Source organism: Periophthalmus magnuspinnatus, chromosome 3 (assembly GCF_009829125.3).
Source record: "Periophthalmus magnuspinnatus isolate fPerMag1 chromosome 3, fPerMag1.2.pri, whole genome shotgun sequence".
NCBI classification, from domain to species: Eukaryota; Metazoa; Chordata; class Actinopteri; order Gobiiformes; family Gobiidae; genus Periophthalmus; species Periophthalmus magnuspinnatus.
Window position 1 is genome coordinate 18,575,232 of NC_047128.1, and position 27,974 is coordinate 18,603,205.

A 27,974-nucleotide genomic window follows, 5' to 3' on the forward strand; every position below is an offset into this window, starting at 1 on the left:
CAGCCAGGGGGGATGTATCAACAAAACAGGATCTAACCTTCAGGGGCCTAAGCAAAATGTGACATGGGGCCTTCACCACTTCAGTGACACTCGGGTTCATGTGATCATTCATATGCCACAACATGATGCACAGCTGTCATCATCTGCACCAAATGTATCTGTAATACTCACATCAGACAGTGAAGCGAGACGACCTCCCCACAAAATCATTTTTCTTCTTTTGTATTTTAATATATACCAGGCGGTTCAAGTGTGACTACATTTATGGATTCCATTATAAATAATTTGTCATAGTGCCATTATGCCCCTGACACTCTGTAGGACAGTCTCCAAATGAAAACTTTCAACATAACACTCTGATTTAGGCCAATTACCTGTGAATATTTTATGCTCACCATCTCTTCATAATAATATGACTAGTCTATGCGCTGCAGAAAACATGTCATGTTATCATGTTATTTGTGTTCAATAAATGCAGGGAAACTTTTTAAAAAGTGTGTCTAGTTTAAACATGTTTAAAACTATTCATATGTGTTACATCATGCTGTCTCTGAGATGTGTTTATGAGCGAGGGGAAGAGGGCGGGGTCAGGACACTGCAGTGTGTTGTATTTTACCCATCAAAAAGAAAGTGATATTTATGCTGAGGAGCAAACCAGAGTCCAGTTTTGTCATAAATACATGTAGAAAGACTGACATGAATGATCAAACCATCAAGACTCGGGAGGCGGGGCCCCACACAACTTGCATAGACTTTATTTGTCCAAATTGTGTTATTTTGATCAGGTCTGTCAGAGTCGAGAAAAGGCCATGATATAAACGGAAGTCACTGGGATTTTTTTTAAAATCAAAATATATGTCCAGGTTAGTACAGTTATGAATGGTTACACAATTGTATTAGTTTTGATGTGTCTGAAAAATCTTGAGGGAAACTAATTCTGAATTTAAACCTTTTTATTTAGAAAAAGCTTATTGTTGATGTTTTTTAGCATTTTGCAGTTAGTAGCAGTTTAAAGTTCTTGTTTTATTGTAGCACTCTGAGATTCAATAGAATGAAGAGTGCATTATAAATAAAATGTATTAAGTGTGGACCTTATTTCATTTTAAAATGTCACTTCTCTGACTGCTGCCAAACTCTTAAAAGTATCAAATACTACACCGACAGTGTGAAAGGGAAGGAAACGCAGAATAGTTTTGAATATAAAAGAGTGTGACTTCCTCTTTTGAGTGTAGCTTTGAGAGTTTGAAGAGTCTAATTGCAGAGCCGTGCTGGTTTAAGGATGGACTCTCCTTGGGTCTGGTCTCTGCTCTGCTCCTGTGAGTACATTCACTTTAATACAAGTCCAGAGTCAGGCCTTTGTCCATTATTTACTGTTCTCATTTCAGATCTCATCGCTGTCCTCTGTGAAACAACCCAAGGTAACTACGTTATGTTCCTTTTTTATTCATGTTTTGATTCAGCAGAAGAAGCTTCAGTTCAATATCCTCATTGTGCTGGAGGAATTGTGGAGAAACTACTCTCATATCTTCTGGTCATGCCCAGTTCTACAATAATTTTGGGGAAAATATATGTAACAAAATCAAATGTATATTGAAACTACTTTGAACAAAAAGTAAAACTCACAAAACTGTAATACTGTTGGGAATGACTCAGACTTCTGGATATTAAGGAAAAGTGCTAAAAAAATAAATAAATAAAAAAATAGCCCAACTATATAGAAATGGAAAAATTAGGAAGACTAAAGAAATGGAACAAATCATATTTAAAAAAAAAAAAAAAAAAAAAAGGTTTGGTACAACTATGTCAATCAATGTGGGATAAATGTGAGAACTATTTAAGTGAAGATAAAATGTGAGATGGGCCTCAAAATAAAACTAACATAAGTCTACAGCCAAATACCAACCAAGAGGAGCACGTTTTCTTACAGTTACTGTAAGATCATCTGTAGAATACAAGTCATTGTGTTGATATTATTGCTATATCCAATGTAAATAACATTTCTCTATGTATTTAGTTATTTACTCCTTTTATTTGTATATAAAATTTTGGTTTTATCTTTTTATATTTTCAATTTGGATTTTGTCATATTTTTGACGACGGGTAAGATGGAAGTTTATGTTTTATTTATTTTGTCTATTTTTGCCACCTCTAAAATTGAAACCAAAACCTGTAATATGAATTTAAAATATTGAAAATAAAATCTCTAAAATAAAATTGTTAAATGAACATGACACTACAAAAGGGAAGATATAAGAATGATGGATAATGAAAAGAATAAAAGGGGGACAAGAAATTCTATTTAAATAAAATACTTTGAGTAAAAAGGTTAAATTATTGTGGTAATCTCTGGTCAGACCAAAGATTCAAATTCGGAGTAAAAGATTGAACAAAGTTTATTTACAAAATGGTAATGTAAAAGTAGGTTGACGGAGCAGACAGTTGAGAGCAGTAACGTATGCTGAAGTCTTCAAGCAGGTCGTGGGTCGTGGAGTCAGAGGCTGGGGTGCTCGTACCAGTCGAGGTGAGTTGGGTCGGAGGCAGAGGTGCAGCGTACCTGAGGATAGAGATCATAAGTCCAAAAACTAGACTGAGCCAAGCAGAACTGTACCACAGGAAATACACAGACGATCTGGTGACGAGTGTCGGATCCTCAGTCCCTTAATGCTCCACAGGTGCAGGCTTGATTGTTAATAGTTTTCAGGTGCATGATGGGAGGTAACAGAGTCTCCGCCCACCTCCAGGCTCAGACGCAGAAGGGAAGGAGAAGGACATCACAAAAACACAGGGCAGACTGGGATCTTGACAATTATGGACAAATGAAATAGAATTAAGAAACATGTACAGTGCTTTATCATATTTAATCATACCTGTCATTTCATGCACGCTTGACCACATAAAAAATACAAAAATACAAAAAAATAATGGTGGTGTTTAGTTTGTTAATGGGGATCAGATTTAGAGAGTGCTGAGGGTCGACCAGGGTAATACCAAACAGACCAGACTGAGCTGTGCCTAGTGCCCACAGATGAGAGACACAAGGTTAAAGTTTAAGTCAATGAACCAAAGTTATATGTGAGTGCACATGTAAGTTTAAGTTTAACTGCAGGTGAAAGTGCCAGAGAGACCAATAGGGAAACATAGCAGATTTAGGGCCTGAGATATCAGTCCATGTTCTAAACTGTGAGTATGCAGTAAACTGAAAAATAGCTTATGCAGTTTGTGGGCGTGTTGTGTGTGATTTACCATTGGGAAGTGTGTGTATTATTTGTGTCATAATACTGATGTAAATGAGAGCGTTCAGTGAGTGTAAAGGTTTGTGCCTCTGCTCCTGTGGGCTGTTGAATTGTCGAAGTGTTGTGTAAATTCACATTTAGTCTACATAGTGTTTGGATTAAAGATCATCTGATGGGAGTCATTAAAACTTGGAACAGTAAATTTACCAGTGTTATCCTTTTTACTTTGGACTTGAACACAAATTGCAGCAGCTATCCTGTTTAACAAAGTTTACACCTGTCTCTCCAACGTACTATATTATCATGCAGTTTTTTCTCTCATAATTGTAATAAATAATAATAACAACACCATGAATAATAATAATAATAATAATAATAATAATAATAATAATAATAATAATAATAATAATAATAATAATAATAATAATAATAATAATAATAACAACTGTACACATTTGAATGGATTTGCAGGTCTGCCTCTGCTGATGCCTTCAGGGGCCTTCATCAGAGACACAGTGATTCTGCGGTGTGTGGGACCCTCCAACAAAAACCTGCGCTTCTACAAAGATGGAGTCATTGTGAAAACAGACACAAACCATCAGTTTAAACGAACATCTGAAACAACAGTGGAGCTGATGATCGTCTCAGCCTCAGGATCAGACCAGGGCTGGTACTTCTGTGGGATGGATGGACCAACACGGTATACAGCAAATAAACTTACAATATACACAGGTCTGTAGAGTCTTTCAGTAATGTTTTTATGATAAAACATCAAAATAAGTATGAAATACTCACTTATCTTTACAAACAGCCTTATCTATTTATTTTCCTCCTACAGACAGAAGCCGGAGTATTAGGCTGAGTGCAGACAGTCTCCTCATCCCAGAGCGTGGCAGGGTGATGCTGAGCTGTTACATAGAATCGATTCAGAAATATCAATGGATCAGACGTACTTCCACTCATACTTCTCACTTTGAGATCTTAAATGAAGCTACAGCTAAAGTCTCTGTACATCGTGGAGGTCTGTACTCCTGCAGAGGAGAAGAGGAGCTCATTCTCACACCAGAAAGTGACATTGTCAACATTTGGGAAACTGGTGAGTGCAGTTATTTCTACACTGTAAATCTCAGCTCTGACATGTTCTCAAAGAGATACTTCCTTTTCCAAAGCCGGTTTACCAGTGTTATCCTTTTTACTTTGGACTTGAACACAAATTGCAGCAGCTATCCTGTTTTACAAAGTTTACACCTGTCTCTCCAATGTACTATATTCTCACACAGTTTTTGCTCTAATAATAATAATAATGATAATAATAATAGTAATAATAATAACAATTGTAATAAATAATAATAACAACAATAATAATAACTGTACACATTTGAATGGATTTGCAGGTCTGCCTCTGCTGATGCCTTCAGGGGCCTTCATCAGAGACACAGTATTTCTCCGGTGTGTGGGACCCTCCAACAAAAACCTGCACTTCTACAAAGATGGAGTCATTGTGAAAACAGACACAAACCATCAGTTTAAACAAACATCTGAAACAACAGTGGAGCTGATGATCGTCTCAGCCTCAGGATCAGACCAGGGCTTGTACTCCTGTGGGATGGATGGAGCAACACTGGACATAGCAAAAGCACTTACAATATACACAGGTCTGTAGAGTCTTTCAGTAATGTTTTTATGATTAAACATCAAAATAAGTATAAAATACTCACTTATCTTTACCAGTGGCCTTGTTTATTTTATTTTCCTTCTACAGACAGAAGTCGGAGTATTAGGCTGAGTGCAGACAGTCTCCTCATCCCAGAGAGTGGCTGGGTGATGCTGAGCTGTGAGATAGAATTGATTCAGAAATATCAATGGATCAGACGTACTTCCGCTCATACTTATCACTTTGAGATCTTAAATGAAGCTACAGCTAAAGTCTATGTACATCGTGGAGGTGTGTACTCCTGCAGAGGAGAAGAGGAGCTCATTCTCACACCAGAAAGTGACTTTGTCACCATTTGGGAAACTGGTGAGTGCAGTTATTTCTACACTGTAAATCTCAGCACTGACACGGACAACATGTTTTCAAAGGGATCCTTCCTTTTTCCAAAGCCAGTTTACCAGTGTTATCCTTTTTAATTTGGACTTGAACACAAATTGCAGCAGCTATCCTGTTTTACAAAGTTTACACCTGTCTCTCCAATGTACTATATTCTCACACAGTTTTTGCTATAATAATAATAATAATAATAATAATAATAATAATAATAATAATAATAATAATAATAATAATCATAATAATAATAAGTGTACACATTTGAATGGATTTGCAGGTCTGTCTCTGCTGATGCCTTCATGGGCCTTCATCAGAGACACAGTATTTCTCCGGTGTGTGGGACCCTCCAACGAAAACCTGCACTTCTACAAAGATGGAGTCATTGTGAAAACAGATACAAACCATCTGTTTAAACGAACATCTGAAACAACAGTGGAGATGATGATCGTCTCAGCCTCAGGGTCAGACCAGGGCTTGTACTCCTGTGGGATGGATGGAGCAACACTGGACATAGCAAAAGGACTTACAATATACACAGGTCTGTAGAGTCTTTCAGTAATTTTTTTTATGATTAAACATCAAAATAAGTATGAAATACTCACTTATCTTTACCAATGGCCTTGTTTATTTATTTTCCTTCTACAGACAGAAGTCGGAGTATTAGGCTGAGTACAGACAGTCTCCTCATCCCAGAGCGTGGCAGGGTGATGCTGAGCTGTTACATAGAATGGATTCAGAAATATCAATGGATCAGACGTACTTCTGCTCATACTTCTCACTTTGAGATCTTAAATGAAGCTACAGCTAAAGTCTCTGTACATCGTGGAGGTGTGTACTCCTGCAGAGGAAAAGAGGAGCTCATTTACACACCTAAAAGTAACATTGTAACCATTTGGGAAACTGGTGAGTGCAGTTATTTCTACACTGTAAATCTCAGCACTGACACTGACAACATGTTCTCAAAGAGATATTTCCTTTTTCCACGGTCAGTTAAGAGACATGTTCAAGGAACATGCTCTTATCACCAATTATGTGATGATCAAGATCTCATGATGTGGAGACTCTGCTGCTCAACAAACACACATAACTAGTGACAAAGGGCAACTTTGCCAAGTCCAAACAAAATGTCATGGGAACAGCTCAAACTTAAGGGCTGTTTACTCAGACACAAGTTTTCACAAAACTGTACTGTTCTGATATCAGATTGGCCTTTCTTTTACATGACAAAGAGCTACGTATTTTTGAATCTGTACCTCAATGGAAACATCGGAAGAGGTAGTTTCTTTGGGGACGTGAGGCCGTCTTGACTTCATAATAATGAGAGCACAGCCCAGATCTGTGCAGTGATTGACTGTCTGCAGGCAGCGTGCACCTGAGCAAAATATGTTTTTAAACATCATACATACACCATACAAGAAGCTTAGAAAAAAATGCTTTTGTTTATCTTAAAGTCCAGCAGTAATGCCTCAGAAAAGCACAAGACCTAAAATCGATCTTAAAGTTGTAAAGATGAGGTAACATTACTTTTGTGGTGTAGTGCAGTGTGTCAGTAGGAGCACAGCACTGTTCACACTTCATCATTTACATCTAAATGAGGAATTTAATGTTTTGGCGTAACTGTCATCAAACAAACTGTAGGGTTATGGAGTCACTTTACAGTGCTAATGTGTCATAATTAGTTTAATAACAGTTTTATGATCAAACTTTACAGTGTCAAACGGAGCAGTGGTGCAACCTGAGCCTGACTGGACAGAGGTGTTTGTAGGAGAGAGCCTGTCTCTCAGGTGTGAGGTGGAGGATGAAGGAAACTCTCAGTGGATTTATGAATGGAAGAGGACAGGAGTTGACTTACCTACAGCAACCAGAGAATATGCACTCTCCAATGTGTCTGAGTCTGACAGTGGAGACTACAGCTGCAGAGGGACGAGAGGAGCATATCAGAGAACACAGTGGAGCCAGGTGACCAAGTTACAAGTGATCGGTGAGTCCAATATGGCTATAGCTATGTTTATATAAAGAATTATTTCAAAATGTAATGTTGTCTTTCCAATACAACAGTTGAGTCAGCTAATCCACAAATTAACATGTCACAAGGTGTTTCTGATGATCAGATTTTTTTTGGACAACCACATCAAAAGCCATGGTATTATTATCACATTAGATTTTCACAGTTGTGAGATTGTTTTGACAACATAAAGCTAATTTAAAGAGTGGGCATTGACATTTTCTTTCTCTTCTGTTCGGACTCCCACAGAAATCACTCCATAAACTCCAACTGGTCCAAAACTCAGCTGCCCGCATTATCACACACACACCCTCCCATCACCACATCACACCTGTCCTGCAACAGCTCCACTGGCTCCCCATCACGCACCGCATACACTACAAAATCATACTCCTCACATACGAAGCTCTCCACAACCTGGCCCCTCCATACCGGTCTGACCTCATTCACATCTCCACACCTGCCCGCTCCCTCCACTCCTCCTCTTCCCTGCACCTCACTGTCCCTCCTGCCCGTCTTGTCACTATGGGGAGCAGAGCCTTCAGCTGCTCTGCTTCCCAGCTCTGGAACTCCCTCCCCCATGACCTCCGCAACACACACTCACTCTCACACTTCAAATCTAAACTCAAAACTCATCTGTTTAAAAAGGCCTTCTCACCCTGACCACTCTGACCATAACTGCACTGTCTTTTAATCTATATTTGTTTTTAAATGTATTTTTTAACCATTTTACATTGTTCAATTTGTATTGTGTATGTGTGTATATGTGTACGGCGACCTTGAGAGCCTTGAAAGGCGCCTATCAAATAAAATGTATTATTATTATTATTATTATTATTATTATTTTTAGCTTGTTACCATGGTATAATCTTCTTCCATCATCAAAAACATACCTGAAGAGGTTTTGTATGTCATCCATGCATGTTTGAATACTTTAGCAGTCCCATTCAAACCCTCCTGACAGTTAGCAGTGCGATTAAGCCCAATGCTCAGCCCACAACCCTTTGTCACCAATGCTCACACTGCAATTTTTCATAAACATACAAAATCATGATACAAAACAATAAACTAAAAAACTGTCACAACTGTGTTGTGATGGTGCCCTGAAGGGGTCCCCTCTGAGTCCTTCATCCCATTGCGTGGACATTAAGGAGAGGGTGGAATCTGAGTGTCAGAAACAAAATTGAAACTTGTTAAAAGCGCTAATATGTGTAGCATTTTCAAAACAGTAAAAGGTAATATTGTCATCTAGATGTGTTATGTGTGAGGAGTTACCCCATAGAAGTGTAAAAGCCCACTCTAAAAAAAAAAAAAAAAAAAAAAAAAATTTGTGGGCAATTTAGGTTTATATTTTAAGTTCACTTTTTTTTCACAAAACCTCACAAATTTAGTAAAATGAGGAATCCATTTTACTATTTTAATAGAATATAGTCAGATACCCCAGCTGTACATAATTTACATTTAAGAGTAATATAATTCACTTTAATCTAACATTAGAGTCTATTTTTACTCTATTTTTAGTTTATTTTTTAAGTCTATTTTTAAAATTATTTTAAGCTATTTATCTATTATCTTGTTTTATTGCATGTACCATTTTCCTTCTTTTCTTTAACTGTGTGGTGCAATACTGGAATTTCCCCACTGTGGGACTAATAAAGGCATATCTTATCTTATCTAACCCTGCAGATAAAGCCGTCCCTGTCGTCTCTGTGTCTCCGTCCTGGTTGAGTCCTGGTGCCTCTGTCTCTCTGAATTGTGACGTTACATCGCCCTCTGCAGGATGGAGGTTTTACTGGTACCAGGCTGTTCCTCTTCCATCAGGCCTGTACTCACATGAACTGCTCAGTGGTGACACCTCAGGGACTGCACATGCCTCCTTCAGTATTCATGGTCTGAGCAGCACAACCGGCTTTGTGTGTCGAGCTGCACGAGGGACAGACTTCTACACTGAATACAGTCCACCGCAGTTTGTCTGGTCTGCAGGTAGCACTTCTGACTCTTCTTGATTATTATATACTATTTACTCAATAATTTAAGATGGTAATGTTCTGTTAGATGCTGGTTCCAGAGTGGCTCCAGATGTGTTTCCTAAAAGCTCACAACACCTCACCATGGACAAAGTGTCAGTGAGCTGTAGGCCCGGCTCGTCAGATGAAGAGTGGAGAGTCCAGATGTTTTCTCTGACCACAAAGTCCTTACAGCAGTGTCGCTCCCACACAACAGAACACACACATACATGTGAATTTTCTGCACCTCCAGAGACCAGAGCAGTGTTCTGGTGTGAGTCTGGGACTGGACAAATGTCTGATGCTGTCAACATCACCATTCATGGTAGGTCTACACCTTCAGATGTCTGAGCCACAAGGGTGTGATGCGCAGTTGGAGTTAGTTGGTAGTTGTTTTTTTATTCGATTCACATTTTAATTATTATTTTTCTCTTGACAGATGCTGTGGTCCTGTTGATCCCGGCGCTCCCTGTGCCTGAGGGACATGCCGTCTCTGTCACCTGTAAACTGAGACATTCTGCTACTTTCTCCTTTGTCCATTTCTATAAAGATGGACAATTAATCCAAAAAGATTCTTCCAGACAATACAACATCTCTGCAGTGTCCAAGTCTGATCAGGGTTCATACAGATGTGAGCTTCAGGACTCTGCACAAAAGGTCCTGACTTCTCCAGAGAGTTGGCTGTCTGTCACATGTGAGTAAAATGTATTTGTGTTGTAATTGTTATAAGAGTTTTCACCTCTACAATGGAACAGGTTGTGTGATTGGGTGGGACAGACCTGTGAAAAGATTATAATAGCTAATATGTATGACTTGACAGTTTAATTAATCTAACTGAAGTATGCCGTTTAAAGTCTATAGTTTAAACCACATGTTGCAATAGGCTCTTTTCACACTGCCACCTGGGGAGTTCTTGTTCTATCAAAAGTGCCGATCTGCTCTTCCTGCTCCATTCATTCTCTGTGAGGAATTAACTGAGTCGTACTTAAATAAACCAATATTTAAATATCTGACAGATACAGATGGGTAATCAAAGATGCATGACCTTTACGATATAAATAGTTGTATGTTATTTGTGTTTGGAAAGTAATGCACACTGAAATTAAAATAAATTATTGATGTTAAAGTAGCACTATAGTCAGAATGATCTTGTATACAAAAGCAATTGACTTTCCATTAGATCTAAGTTTTTTATGTTCTATTTTGAGATTTCGATTTGGTTAGCATTAACTTTGAGAAATTAATCTAAAACCCACACAAAGAGACTCCACTGCAAGATCAGGTACATTCTACATTATCTTATAGGCCGGACAGTGAGATAAAATTGGCATAAATATATTTTATAAAATAAGTTGATTGATAAATGTTTTTATAAATTGAAATAATAAATATCTAATTGTTTTGTCAGTGTCCAAGAAGAGGAGCTTTCCAGTTCATGTGATCGTGCTGGTTGTGGCTTGTGTGTTAGTTTTCATTTTGATCCTGCTTCTGATTCTATGGCTCTACAGAAACAAGAAAGGTACAAATAAAGTTATACAAATAATATTGATATTTATTTTAACTTTGAATTTTGTGCTTTTCAGATTTGTGCGTTAAAAGGTCAGTAACGTACAATTCCTCAAGCGGCAGATTTTCAAATTATTCCTTGGTTTGGTGGGATAGTATCTGTGATAATTACATCAGTTAAGTGGCAGTTTTTAGAAAAAAGAAACGGAAAAAAGTACAAAAGTACATGAAGTAGTAGTGGTAGTAGTTATAGTAAAAGAAAAATGTAAAATCTATCAACTGGACCAAAAGTTGTAGGAGTGAAGACGTTTCACTGCCCATCTAAGCAGCTTCTTTAGTTGAGGTCAGATTGCTGGTGGACACTGCCTATATCTGTCTGAAGGGAGGAGTTAACTACACTGAAACTGAAAACACACATTGTTTCCAGTTTCTGTTTGTGGGCTAAGTCTATTGAGCTACAGTAAGTGAGCACTGTTCCTCAGTCATACTTAGCATAATCATTCAGGCCCCTAATGGGTGCTTTCACACTTATTAGTATTCTGGCTAGCTCTATTTTTTCTTTGTTTTTATTTGGGTCTGACGATGGAGTTATAGATTCGAAATAGATGATCTGTCCCATATCTAAAACTCCATCCTCCTTCAGATAGATATAAGGCAGAGTCCTCCAGTGATCTGACCTGAACTGAAGAATCAGCAGCAAAACATCTTCACTCTTCTTGTCCAGTTGACAGATTTTATATATTTCTTTTTCTTTGAATCCTATCTGCTGCCCATGTCCAACCAGGAGGTAAAATTAGAAACTTCACCAAAAAAAAAAGTAATAGAATAAGGATAGGAAGGGGCAAATATTAAATGAGAAATGAGTAGTCTAACCTGTCAGATGCACTTTAAGTATTATTCAGTGTTATAATTTGTAGGTCCAATACAACCAATCAGGCGTCTGCTGGAGATCATGTGACACACACTTTAACTTCGGAGGGTCAGTAAAAACTTTAGTTTTTATTTTTAATTGTAATTTGTATCACGAAAATTCAATGTCGTCTCCATGAGCAAAGATGCATAACGCACAAAAGACGTCAAACAGACCATGAATCACATTTTGTTTTATTTTACAGAGACCACCTATTCTCAGCTTGAATTTAAAAATAGAAATGGTGAGTTTAGATGTTTTTTTTAATAGAGTCAAACTAATCCGTAATTTTATTTTTATTTATTTCTGCCAAACTCAGTCAAGAAAAAAAGAGAACATGAAGACGTCTGTGTTTATTCAGAAGTAGTAACACGTTCGGCAGCAGGAGGTACCATTTATATCTTAACATCAACAAAAATGCTAAAATATGCCATAAAACAGTAAACTAAACAACACATTAATATTACTGTAATAACCACAGGTGGGTAGTACTCAGTTACTTTTACTCAAGTCACTTTTTAAAGAAATTGTACTTTTCCCACAACATACTTTTACTCGTATTTGAGTAATGTCTTTATTCAATTAAATTCATTTTATTTTTGCAACGCCCAAAATCACAACAACAGTTGTCTCGAAGGGCGTTCATGTTTTGGTTGATTTCGAGAAACCGTAGTACCCGGAAGAAACCCATCCAGACACGGGGAGAAACATGCAAAACTCCACACCAGTTGTTGAAGTAACTGTACTGTGAAAAAGTTTAAAAGAGACTTTATGTTGACAATATGAAATGATTTGAACTTTTTTTTTCCTTGCACCACTTCTACAGATATAACATCTTTGTAATTTTTGTTTATGCTTTTGTCCATTATTTAATGTTTTCTCTCTCAAATTACCTTAACTTCAAATTAGAAATCAGATGTTCCATCCCTTACAGTAATATTATTGTTGAAGTAACATTACTCTGACTTGAGTACAACTTTTGTTTACTCTACTCACCTCTGTTCATAACAAATTTTACATTAATTCCTATAATTCCAAGTAGATATTCAAATTTCCTCTGCATTGTCATCAGTTGTTTGTTCTCCCTGCAGAGGAGGTGGTGTATTCTCAAGTGAACCTCCAAAGGAAAAGAAAACATAAAACTAAAGGTAATATTGATATGTGGAGTTTTCTCATAACAAAATAAATGCACATTGTTTTCAACTTAAAACAAATCCATGTCTTTCTCAACAGTGGAATCAGACAATATTTCCACAGATGAAACGGTTTATTCTCAAGTGAAAAAGACTGCAAAAGTGAATATGGACGGACATCCGATATTTTCTCTCCCACGTTAAAATGTGAATGTAAAATGTAAACGTATAAGATAGAAGTGATTTGTTTTACAAGTAAGTGGGAATGAATAGGCCCTGTTTGGTTTGAGCATGTGTTTGTTATATTTGCAGCATGTAAAGTTTGCAAGTCCTCCTGGCGTCTTTATATAGACAACATTTATGTAAAGAGGGAGTATTTTACTTCTTATGGGGCATTAACTGCAGCACACAATGTATTTAGTTGTTACCATGTTACCTTTTACATTTCTTGTATGAGTTACTGTGCATGATAATATTCTTCTTTTCTTTTTTTTTTTTTTTTCTTTTTTTTGGAATAAAGTGAAACTAGTCTGTAATTTTAATATTTATTTATTTTTTCTATCAAACTCAGTCAAGGAAAAAAGAACAGGAAGACGTCTGTGTTTATTCAGAAGTACTAACACGTTCGGCAGCAGGAGGCACCATTTAAAACTTATCTAAAAAGCATTGAACTATACAAAGCTTTAATAATAATAACCACAGACAGGTTAGTTGCATTTACTTAATTAACTTTTTAACGAAAGAAATTTTCAACAACATATTTTTACTCCTACTTGAGTAATATCTTTATTGAAGTAACAGTACTCTTACATGAATAAATGTTTTACTCACTGTGAGTAAGTCTATAAGTGACAAAAGCTTTATGTTGACAACATGAAATTATCTGATTGTTTTTTCTTGCACCACTCCCCCTGTAGTCTTTCTCATTTTTGTTTATATTGTCGTCCATTATTTAATGTTTTGTCTTTCATTTTACATTAACTTCAAATTAGAAATCAGATGTTACATCCCAACACTTCTGTTGTTTTGTCAATGTTCCTGTGTGTGGTTATATGTTTGTTCATGTGAATGTTCCTGTGGTTATTCTTTTGTTCCAGGGCCTGTGTATCTGTTGCTTCCACCGTATGTTGTTTGTTCTTCTGTTTGGTCCTGTCTTTATTCCTGTGCATGTTCCTGTGTATGTTCCTGTGTATGTCCCTGTGCATGTTCCTGTGCATGTTCCTGTGCATGTTCGACCAATATTATCCTAATGGGACTGCTTCAAATTTTTTTCTTTCATGATAAAAATATTAGTTTTATGAAATAATGTGAAATTTTACACATTAGCTCTTCATGTCATCTCTAAAAAAATGTATAGGACCCATGTCGTCTGTTAGATGGTGTTGCCATGGAGCTGTGTGAAATTTATGCTAATTGTATAATTTCTCTTTCCTGTTATTCCTTTTCATACCCTTATAGTTTCTGAAATATTCGTTTAAATGGAATATTAAAATTTTGCCTCCACTTTGCGCCCCCCCCACTGGATCACTTACTCTTACACGTGTGCAGTATGTACAATTATCCACAAGATAGAGACAAAGAGTCTCTTACTTTCACCTCACCAACGTGTCGAGCCCAACCACCAGGAAGCACCCAGCGTCACTGAAACAAAAAGACAAAAAGGTTAATTGTATGATCGAGTGTATACCATACTATATTATTAATAGTTAATTCTGCAGAAATGAAGAGTGACCTAAGTCATAAACATACAAACACAAAAAATATAATACATTTAAAATGTAATAAACAATAACAGTCAAAATGTTTATAACAACAACAACATGAATAATAATAATAATAATAATAATAATAATAATAATAATAATAATAATAATAATAATAATAATAATAATAATAATAATAATAATTTAGGAGCCACTTTTAACACAGAAAACATAGCATAAAGGAAATACAATACATAATAGTAGTAATAATATATATTTTTTAAATAATTATTATAATAATAATAAAATAAATAAGAATCTGTATAGTTAAGGGAATTCAGTTGTTTTGTAATAAGTGTAAGAGGGTATTCCAGTTTCAGTTTCTGTAGTGTCAGTAACTGTGAGTGATTGTTCTATGGAAATGTGTTGTAAAAGCAGATTTTTTCATTGGTTGAGGCTAATGTTGCCTTTTCATTTCCAGTTGATAAGTATTGTTTTCTTGCCTATATTTAGAGCTACTAGGAGCAGTTTAGTTTCAGTTGGGTCTAGGGTAACATGGGATGTGTCTCCTAAAAGCAGATTGAGGGGGAGTGAGGGATGCAGCAGTCCAAGAGGGTAGAGAGTGATTCTGTCACCTGTCTCCAAAATTGGAAGACAGAGGAGCAGAACTATAAGGCGTGGATGTAGGTGTTGGTGGAGTTTTGTGTGCAGTTGGTGAATTTGTCTGTACTTGAGCTAAATTTTGCCATTTTCTGTCTAGTAAGATGTGTTCTATGTAGTATTTTGTATTGTATGAGGTGTACGTTTGTATTATCGGACAAATTGTAGGTGTTATTGCAGATTGGGGTCCAGAACTTGGCATTTCAGGGGCAATTCCCAAGTCTTTTTCCTATTTTTCATGTGGTATTGCCATAGTTTTGTCTGATTGTAAGATTATTCTGTAGATATTGGCTGCTATTTTTTTTTTTGTTGTTGATTTAATATTTATTATTCTTGTGATGTTTCGGGGGAGGGCGAGATTAATATTTTTTTGTACTGTAAACTCTTTGGATCACAGATTTGAGTTGGTGGTATTCTAGGTATTATGAGACCAGTCTGTTGTCTTGAAATATATGCTGTAGATGTGTGATTCCTTTCTTCTTTTGTAGGAAGTCTGTATTGTTCCAGATAGGTGTGAAATTGGATGGTGCTATGGTGGAGTTAGTAAGTTTATGAAATTTCCACCAGGCTCAGAGATCAAGATACTGTTAAAAATTTAAAGCATGGGTGCTTTTTTCATGGGTGTTTGATAGTATGGCCTTGGAATGGAACATCAGATATTGGGATGTTTCCACAAATTGCCTGATTAGTTTGATGGTTTCTGTGAGTAATGTGTACGGTTGCTGCAAGTACAGTAATATATCATCTGTGTATAAGCTTTTTATATGGTGATGAGTGAGTGTGGGAATCCCTGTAATGGTTGGGTTTTGATGGATGGCTGCTGGAAGTGGTTCAATAAATATAGTGAATAATGCTGGAGAGAGTGGGCATCCTTGTCTGGTTCCTCTATGGAGTGTGAATGGTTGTGAGATCAGTCCATTAGTCAATACTGTAGCTGTAGCTGAAGTATGCAAGATATGTATCCAGTTAATAAATGATTCCCCAAAGCAAAATTTTTGTAGTGTTGATAACAAGAAAGACTAGTTTACTCTGTCGAATGTTATTGAGACTATTATGGTTGGATTTTATTGAGTGGTCTAATATTGCATTAAATTGAATAGTCTGTGAGTGTTTTTTGATGATTGTCTATTTTTAATGAGGCCTGTTTGATTTGGGTGTGTGATAGAGGGGATAACTTTATCAATTCGATGAGCTAATAGTTTTGTAATGATTTTATGCGTTGATGAGAGAGATGGGCCGGTAATTTGAGGGTAGTGTTGCATCTTTGTTGGGTTTTGGGATGAGTGAGATTATTGCATTGTTCATGTGTATGGGTAATCTGGCAGTTTCTTTAATTTTAATAATGAGTCGAAGGAACAATGACGAGAAAATGGTCCAAAAATGCTAGAACTCTGCAGAGAAACCATCAGGTCTTGGAGCCTTGTCGTTGGGCATTAATTTGGTTGCAGTGTGTAGTTCTTTGTCGTTTATAGGGGCCTCAATCATGCTTATTTGTTCTCGTGAGAACTTTGGAAGAATAATATTGTTAAGAAAGGCATTTATGTCTGATTGTTTGGTTATTTTGTCTGATGAGTATAGGGATGTGTAAAAGTCCTTGAATATGTGGTTTATTTCTTCTGGTGACTGTGTTGACTTTCCTGCCGAGTCCTTAATTCTAACAATTATTGCCTTTTCTTTATTTTGCTTTGTTTGATTAGCTAGATATTTCCCCTGATTTATTGTTGTGGTGGAAATGTTCTTGTCGTAGTTGGTGTATCATAAATTTGGTTTTACTATTAATAATATGATTGAGCTTGTAATTGTGCTGCTTTGGATTTTCTTGTATTTCTTCAGTGGGGTTGTTTGCATTTATGGTTTCTGATTGTTTTAGTTTCTGATTGTTTTATTTTCTGTTCTAATTAATTTTGTTCTTATTGTTCTTTATATGTGTGTGTGTGTGTGTGGGGGGGGGGGGATCATTTATTTATAGAAAGGATGTGCACTCACTTTGGATAAGGTTTTTAAATTCAGGGTCTTTAAGGAGGGATGTGTTCAGTCGCCCTCTAGTGGTTGTTTTATGTGGGTTTGAGTTATTCCAAAAGGTTATTGGGGCATGATCACTGATAATAATGTGATGTATTGTGGGATTTGTGATGTTTGCCATTATGAAGTTAGTAACAAGAAAATAATCAATGCGAGAATAGGATTTATGGACTGGGGAGTAGAAAAAATGTTGCCTTGCTGTTGGGTTTTGGTGTCACCAGGTATCGCTTAGGCCCATTTCATTCATATATTGTTTGATTACTTCAGTGGATTGTGATGTGTTGTTAGATAACATATTTCTGATGGGTTTATAAGGTGTTAAAGTCACCTCCAACAGTGATAGGGCAGTTTGAGTGTAGGGAGAGGGATGTGAAGAAGTTATGGAAAAAAGTCGTATTGTCTGTGTTCGGTCCGTATAGGTTTCCAATTGTTATGGCGTTATTGTTAATTAAGATATGAATCATTATAAAACATCCTTCTGGGTCTGAAATTGTGATGTTGTGAGTGAATGTGAGTTTCTTGCTCATGAGAATGGATACTCGTCTTTGCTTTGAGTTGAATTTAGCAGAGTAAATTATTATTATTTTCTGATTTTGGTAGGTGAGTTTCCTGTAAAAGGCGTATATCAGGTTGTGAGTGTTTGAGATGGGTAAAACTTTTGTTCCTTTTTATTTGGGAACCGATTCCTCTGATGTTCCACAATACAAATTTAAGGGACGTTTTGGGTTGGAAACGTCATCCGTGTGGAATTATGATCTAGTGGTTATGTTTTGAGTGCGAATGTGTGTGCGTGTGTGTGTATGAGTGTTGTGTGTGTGCAACATAGAACATACAATAAGAATACAGGGTTGGGATTGGGGGGGGTACAATTGTCCAAAGCTATTAGACGGCTAGAGGGCTAACAGTGGGGGGCATCAGGGTTATTTATTGGGCCGTGTACAGTGTCTTTTTAGAAGAGCCATGGCGTTGGCGTGGAATTTTATGCTGTTAACTGTGTCCGATGCAAGTTTGAGTTGGGCTCGCACAAATTTCTTAATCTTTTCCTCCGAGTTCACGTCTTTGTTTTCCTGTGTTCTGGAGAATATGATGTTGTCCCACGTGCTATGATTTTGAAGGTCTAATATGTTTTTTTTAAATGATCCATTGTGTTGTTGACCAGGTCTAGTTCGCTTTTGAGAGATTTGACTGACTTTTTGAGTTCTGTATTAGATTGAACTATTTGGTCTTGAGCGAGATCAAGGCTGCGTCGCAGTTTCTTAATTTCCTTGTGAAGCGCGGGTAATAGTCAAAGTTTGTTATTGATTCGGTGTCTGTGGCAGAGTCTGTTTTTTTGTGTTTGGGGGCGTGGTTTAACGGGGTATCCATGTTTTGGTTGATTGTAGTATTTGTCGATTGTAGTAGTTGTCGATTAACTGTTTCTAGTCCGTTATAGTATCCACTTTTATGCATCAAGATGGTGTGATGTGTTCATTTAGTATTGAGTTGTTTTTTCTCTTAATGTAATTTAAACTTGCCCTATAAGTTGTATTTCCTTGTTGTGATCTCTCCCCAATGTGACCTCGCAATAACATGCTCCGCTCTCTCCTCTCTGTAAACTCTGAACTGAAATGAATCCAACATAATAATTTGATTTAGGCCTACTCACTACAAATATTTTAGCCTCACCATCTCTTTATAATAATGTGACGAGTCTGAAACTGCAGAAAACGTTCACTTTAGCTTCATTTCATGGTTATGTTTGTGACAATAAATGCAGGAAAACTTTTTAAAAAGTGTGACTAGGGTGTGATTAAACATATTCAAATGTGTTACATCATGCTGAGATGTGTTTATGGGCGAGGGGAAGAGGGCGGGGTCAGGGTGAGGTCAGGGCAGGGTCATGGTGAGGTCAGGTCACTGCAGTGTGCTGTATTTTATCTATTTAACCAATGAGAAAGTGATATTTACATGGAGGAGCAAATCAGAGTCCTGTTTTGTCATAAATACATGTACATTGACTGACTAACTTGAATGATCAAACTATCAGGACTCGGGAGGCGGGGCCCCTCTGAGCTGCAGGGCCCTACTCAAGTATAGTCTGTGTATACGAAGATCCAGCTCTGTTCATTTATCATTTATTTTTTCAAATTATTTTATTTTGACAAGGTCTGTCAGAGTTGAGAAAATCCATAAGCAGAAATCCCTGGAATATTTTTTTACTCAAACGGGGTTAGTACAGTTATGAATGGTTAAACAATTGTTGTTTGAGGGGAACTAATTTTAAAGTGTGGACCTTATTGGCAAGGAAAGTTTATTTGTATAGCACAACTCATGCACAATGTAGTTCAAAGTACTTACACTTTACAGAATAAGAAAGACATTAAATTAACACAAATCAAAACAATAAAAAAAAATAAAATAAAAATAAATAATCATCATAAAATTAACATTAAAACAGAAGAGTGCAGAATAAAACCCTTTCAGTCATATGCACAGCTGAACAGAACTGAGTTTGAGCCTGGATTTAAACATTGTCAAAGTGCAGCATAAAACTTAAACGCTGTTTCCCCATGTTTAGTCCTGACTCTGGGCACCAGCAGGAGGCCGGTCCCTGAAGTCCTCAAAGTGTGAGGTGGTTCATTTGTCACTAACATTTCGGAGAGACCTTATTGCACTTTACAATGTCACTATAATCTTCACATTCTCTGATTGCTGCCATTTAAAGTGTCAAATGCAAAACAGATAGTGTCAAAAGGAAGGAAGTGCAGGGTAGTTTTGAATGTAAAAGAGTGTGACTTCCTCTTTTGAGTGTAGCTTTGAGAGTTTGGAGAGTCTAATTGCAGAGCCGTGCTGGTTTAAGGATGGACTCTCCTTGGGTCTGGTCTCTGCTCTGCTCCTGTGAGTACATTCACTTTAATACAAGTCCAGAGTCAGACCTTTGTCCATTGTTTACTGTTCTCATTTCAGATCTCATCGCTGTCCTCTGTGAAACAACCCAAGGTAACCACGTTATGTTCCTTTTTTATTCATGTTTTGATTCAGCAGAAGAAGCTTCAGTTCAATATCCTCATTGTGCTGGAGGAATTGTGGAGAAACTACTCTCATATCTTCTGGTCACGCCCAGTTCTACAATAATTTTGGGGAAAATATATGTAACAAAATCAAATGTATATTGAAACTACTTTGAACAAAAACTAAAACTCACAAAACTGTAATACTGGTGGGAATGACTCAGACTTCTGCATATGAAGGAAAAGTGCTACGAAAAATAGCCCAACTATAGAGAAATGGAAAAAATCAGATTAAGAAGACCAAAGAAATGGAACAAATCACATTTAAAATGAAAGGTTTGGGACAACTGGGTCAGTCAATGTGGGATACATGGGAGAACTATTTAAGTGAAGATAAAATGTGAGATTTAGGCCTCAAAATAAACCCAAAGAGCAACCTAAGTCTACAGCCAAATACCAACCAAGAGGAGCATGTTTTCTTACAGTTACTGTAAGATCATCTGTAGAATACAAGTCATTGTGTTGATATTATTATTATATCCAATATAAATAATCTTTCTCTACTTATTTGTTTATTTATTTGTTTTATTTCTTTTGTTTTTTCTTTCTTTATTTATTTATTTATTCATCCTTCGATTATATTTTATTTATTTTAGTTTTAGTTTTTATTACATGCTTTCATTTTTATGTATTTGCATTTTCATTTTGGGTTTAGTTTTGTTTTCTAGGTCAGAAAAGCTGGAAGTATAATTTATATGTTTTTAAATTTGATATATTATTTAGCCTATATACTCCACCCCTCTAAATTATTCTCTGAAATTAATTATCTTGAAATCAAAACCTGTGATATGAAGTAATTTTAAATATTGAAAATCAAATCAATATGAAATTGTCAAATGAACACGATAATAAGGAAAGATGCAAGAATGATGGATGATGAAAAGAAAAAATGGGGACAAGAAACTGTATTTAAATAAAATACTTTGAGTAAGAAGGTTAGATTTTGGACATATGAAATAGAATTAAGAAACATGTACAATGCTTCATCACATTTAATTATACCTGTCATTTCATGCACATTTGGCCACTTTAAGAAACAATAAAAACTAAATTACAAAAATAAAGAAGCTTCAGTTGAAATGGTCAGAACTAGGAAGGTATTTTAAACATGAACTTTACAAACACAGAGAAGTATTTCCTGAAGGAGAGTTGATCTGGTGTAGAGCGAGTATTGCTGTAAAAGGGCAAATTTCAAACAAACCATGTAATAAAGTTGCAGACTTCACTAATACCTAACCCAATAGTACATGGCTCTGCACAGGTGTGACTTTAGAAGCTCCAGACAAAACCCCGTGGCTCAGAGACTCTGTGACTGTGCGGTGTTTGGGGTCGGACATAGACATGGAAAAGATGAGCCTCTACAAAGACGACAGACTGGTGACAGAAGATGCCTCTCATCAGATCAGAAGGACAAACACCAGAGTGGAGCTGACGATCAGCTCAGTGTCTGATACAGATTATGGAGTTTACACATGTGTGAGCAATGACTGGATAATATATGGTCAGAAAATGATGTGGGTTAGAAGTAAGTACCAGTAACAGTTTATAACTTTGTTTTTAAGAGTTTGGTTATTTATTCAATAAACTAACATATATATAATGTGTAATGGTTAAATATATAATGATTCCTGTTGTGTGAATGACTTTTCTCTGAGCAGGGCAGAGTCGTCATATTTGGATACGGGCTTCCAGCTGGATTGTACCAGACCAGGGCAGTGTGACTCTGGAATGTTCTGTAGAGGACTTTGAAAACCCTCAGTGGCTCAGACGCTCTTCACTTAATGCCCCTGACTTTGAAATATTGAATGAGCACAAAACTAGAATAAGTGTAACTCGTGGAGGAGTGTACTCCTGCAGAGGGGTGGATACTCTGATCATAACTAAAGAAACTAATGCGATCGACATTATGGAGACTGGTGAGTAAAAAAACACACTGATCATTAGTCTGTAGTTGTTGGTAATATAATGGTGGTGTATGGTTTGGTCATGAGGATCAGATTTAGAGAGTGCTGAGGGTCGACCAGGGTAATACCAAACAGACCAGACTGAGCTGTGCCTAGTGCCCACAGATGAGAGACACAAGGTTAAAGTTTAAGTCAATGAACCAAAGTTATATGTGAGTGCACATGTAAGTTTAAGTCTAACTGCAGGTGAAAGTGCCAGAGAGACCAATAGGGAAACATGGCAGATTTAGGGCCTGAGTTATCAGTCCATGCTCTAAACTGTGAGTAGAAACTGAAAAATAGCTTATGCAGTTTGTGGGTGTGTTGTGTGTGATTTACCATTGGGAAGTGTGTGTATTATTTTTGTCATAATACTGATGTAAATGAGAGCGTTCAGTGAGTGCAAAAGTTTGTGCCTCTGCTCCTGTGGCCTGTTGAATTGTCGAAGTGTTGTATAAATTCACATTTGGTCTACTTCCCAACATTTTCACATAGTATTTGGATTAAAGATCATCTGACAGGGAGTCGTGAAAACTTTGAACAGTAAATTTATCAGTGTTATCCTTTCACTTTGGACTTGAACACAAATTGCAGCAGCTATCCTGTTTTACAAAGTTTACACCTGTCTCTCCAATGTACTATATTATCACGCAGTTTTTTGTTTCATAATTGTAATAAATAATAATAATAATAATAATAATAATAATAATAATAATAATAATAATAATAATAATAATAATAATAATAATAATAATAATAATAACTGTACACATTTGAATGGATTTGCAGGTCTGCCTCTGCTGATGCCTTCAGGGGCCTTCATTAGAGACACAGTGATTCTGCGGTGTGTAGGACCCTCCAAAAAATATCTGCACTTCTACAAAGATGGAGTCATTGTGAAAACAGACACAAACCATCAGTTTAAACGAACATCTGAAACAACAGTGGAGCTGATGATCATCTCAGCCTCAGGATCAGACCAGGGCTTGTACTCCTGTGGGATGGATGGAGCAACACTGTACACAGCAAATAAACTTACAATATACACATGTCTGTAGAGTCTTTCAGTAATGTTTTTATGATTAAACATCAAAATAAGTATGAAATACTCACTTATCTTTACCAATGGCCTTGTTTATTTATTTTCCTTCTACAGACAGAAGTCGGAGTATTAGGCTGAGTGCAGACAGTCTCCTCATCCCAGAGCGTGGCAGGGTGATGCTGAGCTGTTACATAGAATCGATTCAGAAATATCAATGGATCAGACGTACTTCCACTCATACTTCTCACTTTGAGATCTTAAATGAAGCTACAGCTACTATCGCTGTACATCGTGGAGGTGTGTACTCCTGCAGAGGAGAAGAGGAGCTCATTCTCACACCAGAAAGTAACATTGTCACTATTTGGGAAATTGGTGAGTGCAGTTATTTCTACACTGTATATCTCAGCACTTACACTGACAACATGTTCTCAAAGAGATACTTCCTTTTTCCAAGGTCAATTAAGAGCCATGTTCAAGGAACATGCTCTTATCACCAATTATGTGATGATCAAGGCCTCATGATGTGGAGTTTCTGCAGCTCAACAAAAACACAAACACAACTAGTGACAAAGGGCAACTTTGCCAAGTCCAAACAAAACGTCATGGGAACAGCTCAAACTTAAGGGCTGTTTACTCAGACACAAGTTTTCACAAATATTAACTGTTTTGATATGTCTTGAGAGAGCAGTCCGGATCTTTGCAGTGATTGGCTGTCTGCAGGCAGTGTGCAGCTGACCACAATCACAAAATATGTATTTAGGCATCATACATTCATATTTTCACAAGGAACTGTCAGAAAAAAGACTAATTCTTATTTTAAAGTCCACCAGTAATGCCTCAGAAAAGCACAAGATCTAAAAGTGATCTCAAAGTTGTAAAGATGAGGTAACATTACTTTTGTGGTGTAGTGCAGTGTGTCAATGGGAGCACCGCACTGTTCACTCCTCATCATTTACATCTAAATACAGATCAAATTGAACAGGAATTAAATGTTTTCTTGGCCAGCATTGACATGTAAACAGGACGTTACTGCCTGCAAACAAGCTGTAGGTGTAAGAAGTCACTTTACAGTGTCAATGTGTCATAAGTAGTTCAATAACAGTTTTATGATCAAACTTTACAGTGTCAAACGGAGCAGTGGTGCAACCTGAGCCTGACTGGACAGAGGTGTTTGTAGGAGAGAGCCTGTCTCTCAGGTGTGAGGTGGAGGATGAAGGAAACTCACAGTGGACTTATGAATGGAGCAGGACAGGAGTTGACTTACCTACAGCAACCAGAGAATATGCACTCTCCAATGTGTCTGAGTCTGACAGTGGAGACTACAGCTGCAGAGGGAGAGGAGCATATCAGAGAACACAGTGGAGCCAGGTGACCAAGTTACAAGTGATCGGTGAGTCCAATATGACTATAGTTATGTTTATATAAAGAATTATTTCAAAATGTATTGTATGTTGTCTTTCAAATACAACAGTTTTGTCAGTTAATGCACAAATTAACTCAAACATGTCACAAGGTGTTTTTCATTATCAGATCAACTTCAGATGTTTTTGTACAAACACTTCAAAAGTCATGGTATTTTGGGGTTATCACATAAGATTTTCACTTTTCACTTTAGATTTTTTTGACACTATAAAGTTAATTTAAAGAGAGGGCATTAGGTAACATTTACATTTTTAGCTTGTTACCATGGTATAATGTTTTCCCCTCACCAAAAACATGCCTGAAGAGGTTTTATATGTCATCCATGCATGTTTGAGTAATTTAGTAGTCACATTCAAATCCTCCTGACGGTTCACAGTGCGATTAAGCCCAATGATCAGCCCACAAGCCTTTGTCACCCATGCTCCCACAATGCAATTTTTCATAAATTTACAAAGTCATGATACAAAATAATAAACTTCAACAAAATGGATGCCAATTGTTTTGTGATTGTGCTCTGAAGGGGTCGCCTCTGAGTCCCTCATCCCATTGCGTGGACAGTAAGGGGAGGGGGGACTCAAAAACAAAAGTGTTGACATTTATAGCATTTTTAAAACAGTAAAAGGCAATATGATCATCTAGATGTGTTATGTGTGAGGAGTTACACCATAGAAGTGTAAAAGCCCACTATTAGAATAAAAATAAAAAATAAAAGATTTCTGGGCAATTTAGGTTTATATTTTAAGTTAATATTTTTTCACAAAACCACAGCTGTACATAATTTACATTTTAGAGTAATATAATTTACTTTAATCTAACTCTGCAGATAAAGCCGTCCCTGTCGTCTCTGCGTCTCCGTCCTGGTTGAGTCCTGGTGCCTCTGTCTCTCTGAATTGTGACGTTACATCGCCCTCTGCAGGATGGAGGTTTTACTGGTACCAGGCTGTTCCTCTTCCATCAGGCCTGTACTCACATGAACTGCTCAGTGGTGACACCTCAGGGACTGCACATGGCTCCTTCAGTGTTCATGGTCTGAGCAGCACAACCGGCTTTGTATGTCGAGCTGCACGAGGGACAGACTTCTACACTGAATACAGTCCACCGCAGTTTGTCTGGTCTGCAGGTAGCACTTCTGTCTCTGATTCTTCTTGATTAGTATCTACTATACACTCAGTAATTTAAGATGGTAATGTTCTGTTAGATGCTGGTTCCAGAGTGACTCCAGATGTGCTTCCTAAAAGCTCACAACACCTCACCATGGACAAAGTGTCAGTGAGCTGTGGGCCCGGCTCGTCAGATGAAGAGTGGAGAGTCCAGAGGTTTTCTCTGACCACAAAGTCCTTACAGCAGTGTCGCTCCCACACAACAGAACACACACGTACATGTGAATTTTCTCCACCTCAAGAGGCCAGAGCAGTGTTCTGGTGTGAGTCTGGGACTGGACAAATGTCTGATGCTGTCAACATCACTGTTCATGGTAGGTCTAGACCTGCAGAAGTCAGTTGTACTGAGCCACAGACACAGCCATACACAGACAAGGGTGTGGTGATGGGTGTTTGGAGTTAGTTGGTGGTTGTCTTTTTATTCAATTCACGTTTTAACTATTATTTTTCTCTTGACAGATGCTGTGGTCCTGTTGATCCCGGCGCTCCCTGTGCCTGAGGGACATGCCGTCTCTCTCACCTGTAAACTGGGACATTCTGCTGCTTTCTCCTTTGTCCATTTCTATAAAGATGGACAATTAATCCAAAAAGATTCTTCCAGACAATACAACATCTCAGCAGTGTCCAAGTCTGATCAGGGTTCATACAGATGTGAACTTCAGGACTCTGCACAAAAGGTCCTGACTTCTCCAGAGAGTTGGCTGTCTGTCACATGTGAGTAAAATGTATTTGTGTTGTAATTGTTATAAGAGTTTTCACCTCTACAATGGAACAGGTTGTGTGATTGGGTGGGACAGATTTGAGAAAAAATTATAATAGCTAATCTGTATAATTTAAGGATTTAATTAATTTAACTGAAGTCTACCATTTAAAGTCTATAGTTTAAGCCACATGTTGCAATAGGCTCTTTTCACACTGCCACCTGGGGAGTTCTTGTTCTATCAAAAGTGCCTTTGAGAAATGAATCTAAAACCCACACAAAGAGACTCCACTGCAAGATCAGGTACATTCTACATTATTTTATAGGCGGGACAGTGAGATAAAATTGGCATAAATGTATTTAAAGTGAGTTGATTGATAAATGTTTTCATAAATTGAAATAATAAATATCTAATTGTTTTGTCAGTGTCTGAGAAGAGGAGCTTTCCAGTTCATGTGATCGTGCTGGTTGTGGCTTGTGTGTTAGTTTTCATTTTGATCCTGTTTCTGATTCTATGGCTCTACAGAAACAAGAAAGGTACAAATAAAGTTATACAAATAATATTGATATTTATTTTTGAATTTTGAATTTTGTGTTTTTCAGATTTGTGCGTTAAAAGGTCAGTAACGTACAATTCCTCAAGCGGCAGATTTTCAAATTATGACTTGGTTTGTTGGGATAGTATCTGTGATAATTACATCAGTTAAGTGGCAGTTTGTAGAAAAAAGAAACTGAAAAAAGTACAAAAATACATGAAGTACTATCAGAGGGTTCTAAAACAGAATATACCTCTGCCTATGTTATCAGGTGATGTTATTTATTTCTATTAGTCTAATAATAACTATTGTACAATTTAGACAGGTTTTGCCCCTTGTTTACATTATGGTTGCTAGGAAACAGTTATAGTAAAAGAAAAATATAAAATCTGCCTATTAGCATCCTGACTTGTCCTATTCTTTTCTTTGTTTTGATTTGGGTCTGATGATAGAGTATTGATCATCTATCTCCAATCTATTACTACATCTATAACTCCATCCTCCTTCAGATAGATATAAGGCAGTGTCCTCCAGTGATCTGACCTGAACTGAAGAAGCAGCAGCAAAATGTCTTCACTCTTTCAACTTGTCCAGTTGACAGATTTTATATATTTCTTTTTCTATGAATCATACCTGGACGACTGAGGGATCACACAGACAGGGAACAGTTATGGACTTAGCTCTACGTGTCATATCTGCTGCTCACGTCCAACCAGGAAGTAAAATTAGAAACTTCACCAAAAAAAAAAAAAAAAATTGAATAAGAAAAGGAAGGGGCAAATGTTAAATATTATGATGTTAAATGAGAAATGAGTCATATGCACTTTAAGTATTAATCAGTGTTATAATTTGTAGATCCAATACAACCAATCAGACGTCTGCTGGAGATCATGTGA

General features: G+C 37.0%; 1 protein-coding gene across 1 annotated transcript; it reads left to right on the forward strand.

Annotated features, from left to right (window-relative positions):
- Nucleotides 1-1,240: 1,240 nt before the first annotated feature.
- LOC117393846 (sialoadhesin-like) lies at nucleotides 1,241-27,974 on the forward strand. The gene is made up of 20 exons (XM_055229882.1): nucleotides 1,241-1,316; nucleotides 1,386-1,418; nucleotides 3,705-3,965; nucleotides 4,628-4,888; nucleotides 4,996-5,253; nucleotides 6,992-7,261; nucleotides 8,972-9,268; nucleotides 9,341-9,616; nucleotides 9,731-9,985; nucleotides 10,700-10,810; nucleotides 21,537-21,776; nucleotides 21,934-22,191; nucleotides 23,008-23,268; nucleotides 23,375-23,632; nucleotides 24,384-24,650; nucleotides 25,506-25,802; nucleotides 25,881-26,156; nucleotides 26,302-26,556; nucleotides 26,969-27,079; nucleotides 27,934-27,974. Exons 1-20 carry the CDS (start codon nucleotides 1,280-1,282, stop codon nucleotides 27,972-27,974), a joined length of 4,323 nt encoding a protein of 1,440 aa, XP_055085857.1. The 5' UTR covers nucleotides 1,241-1,279.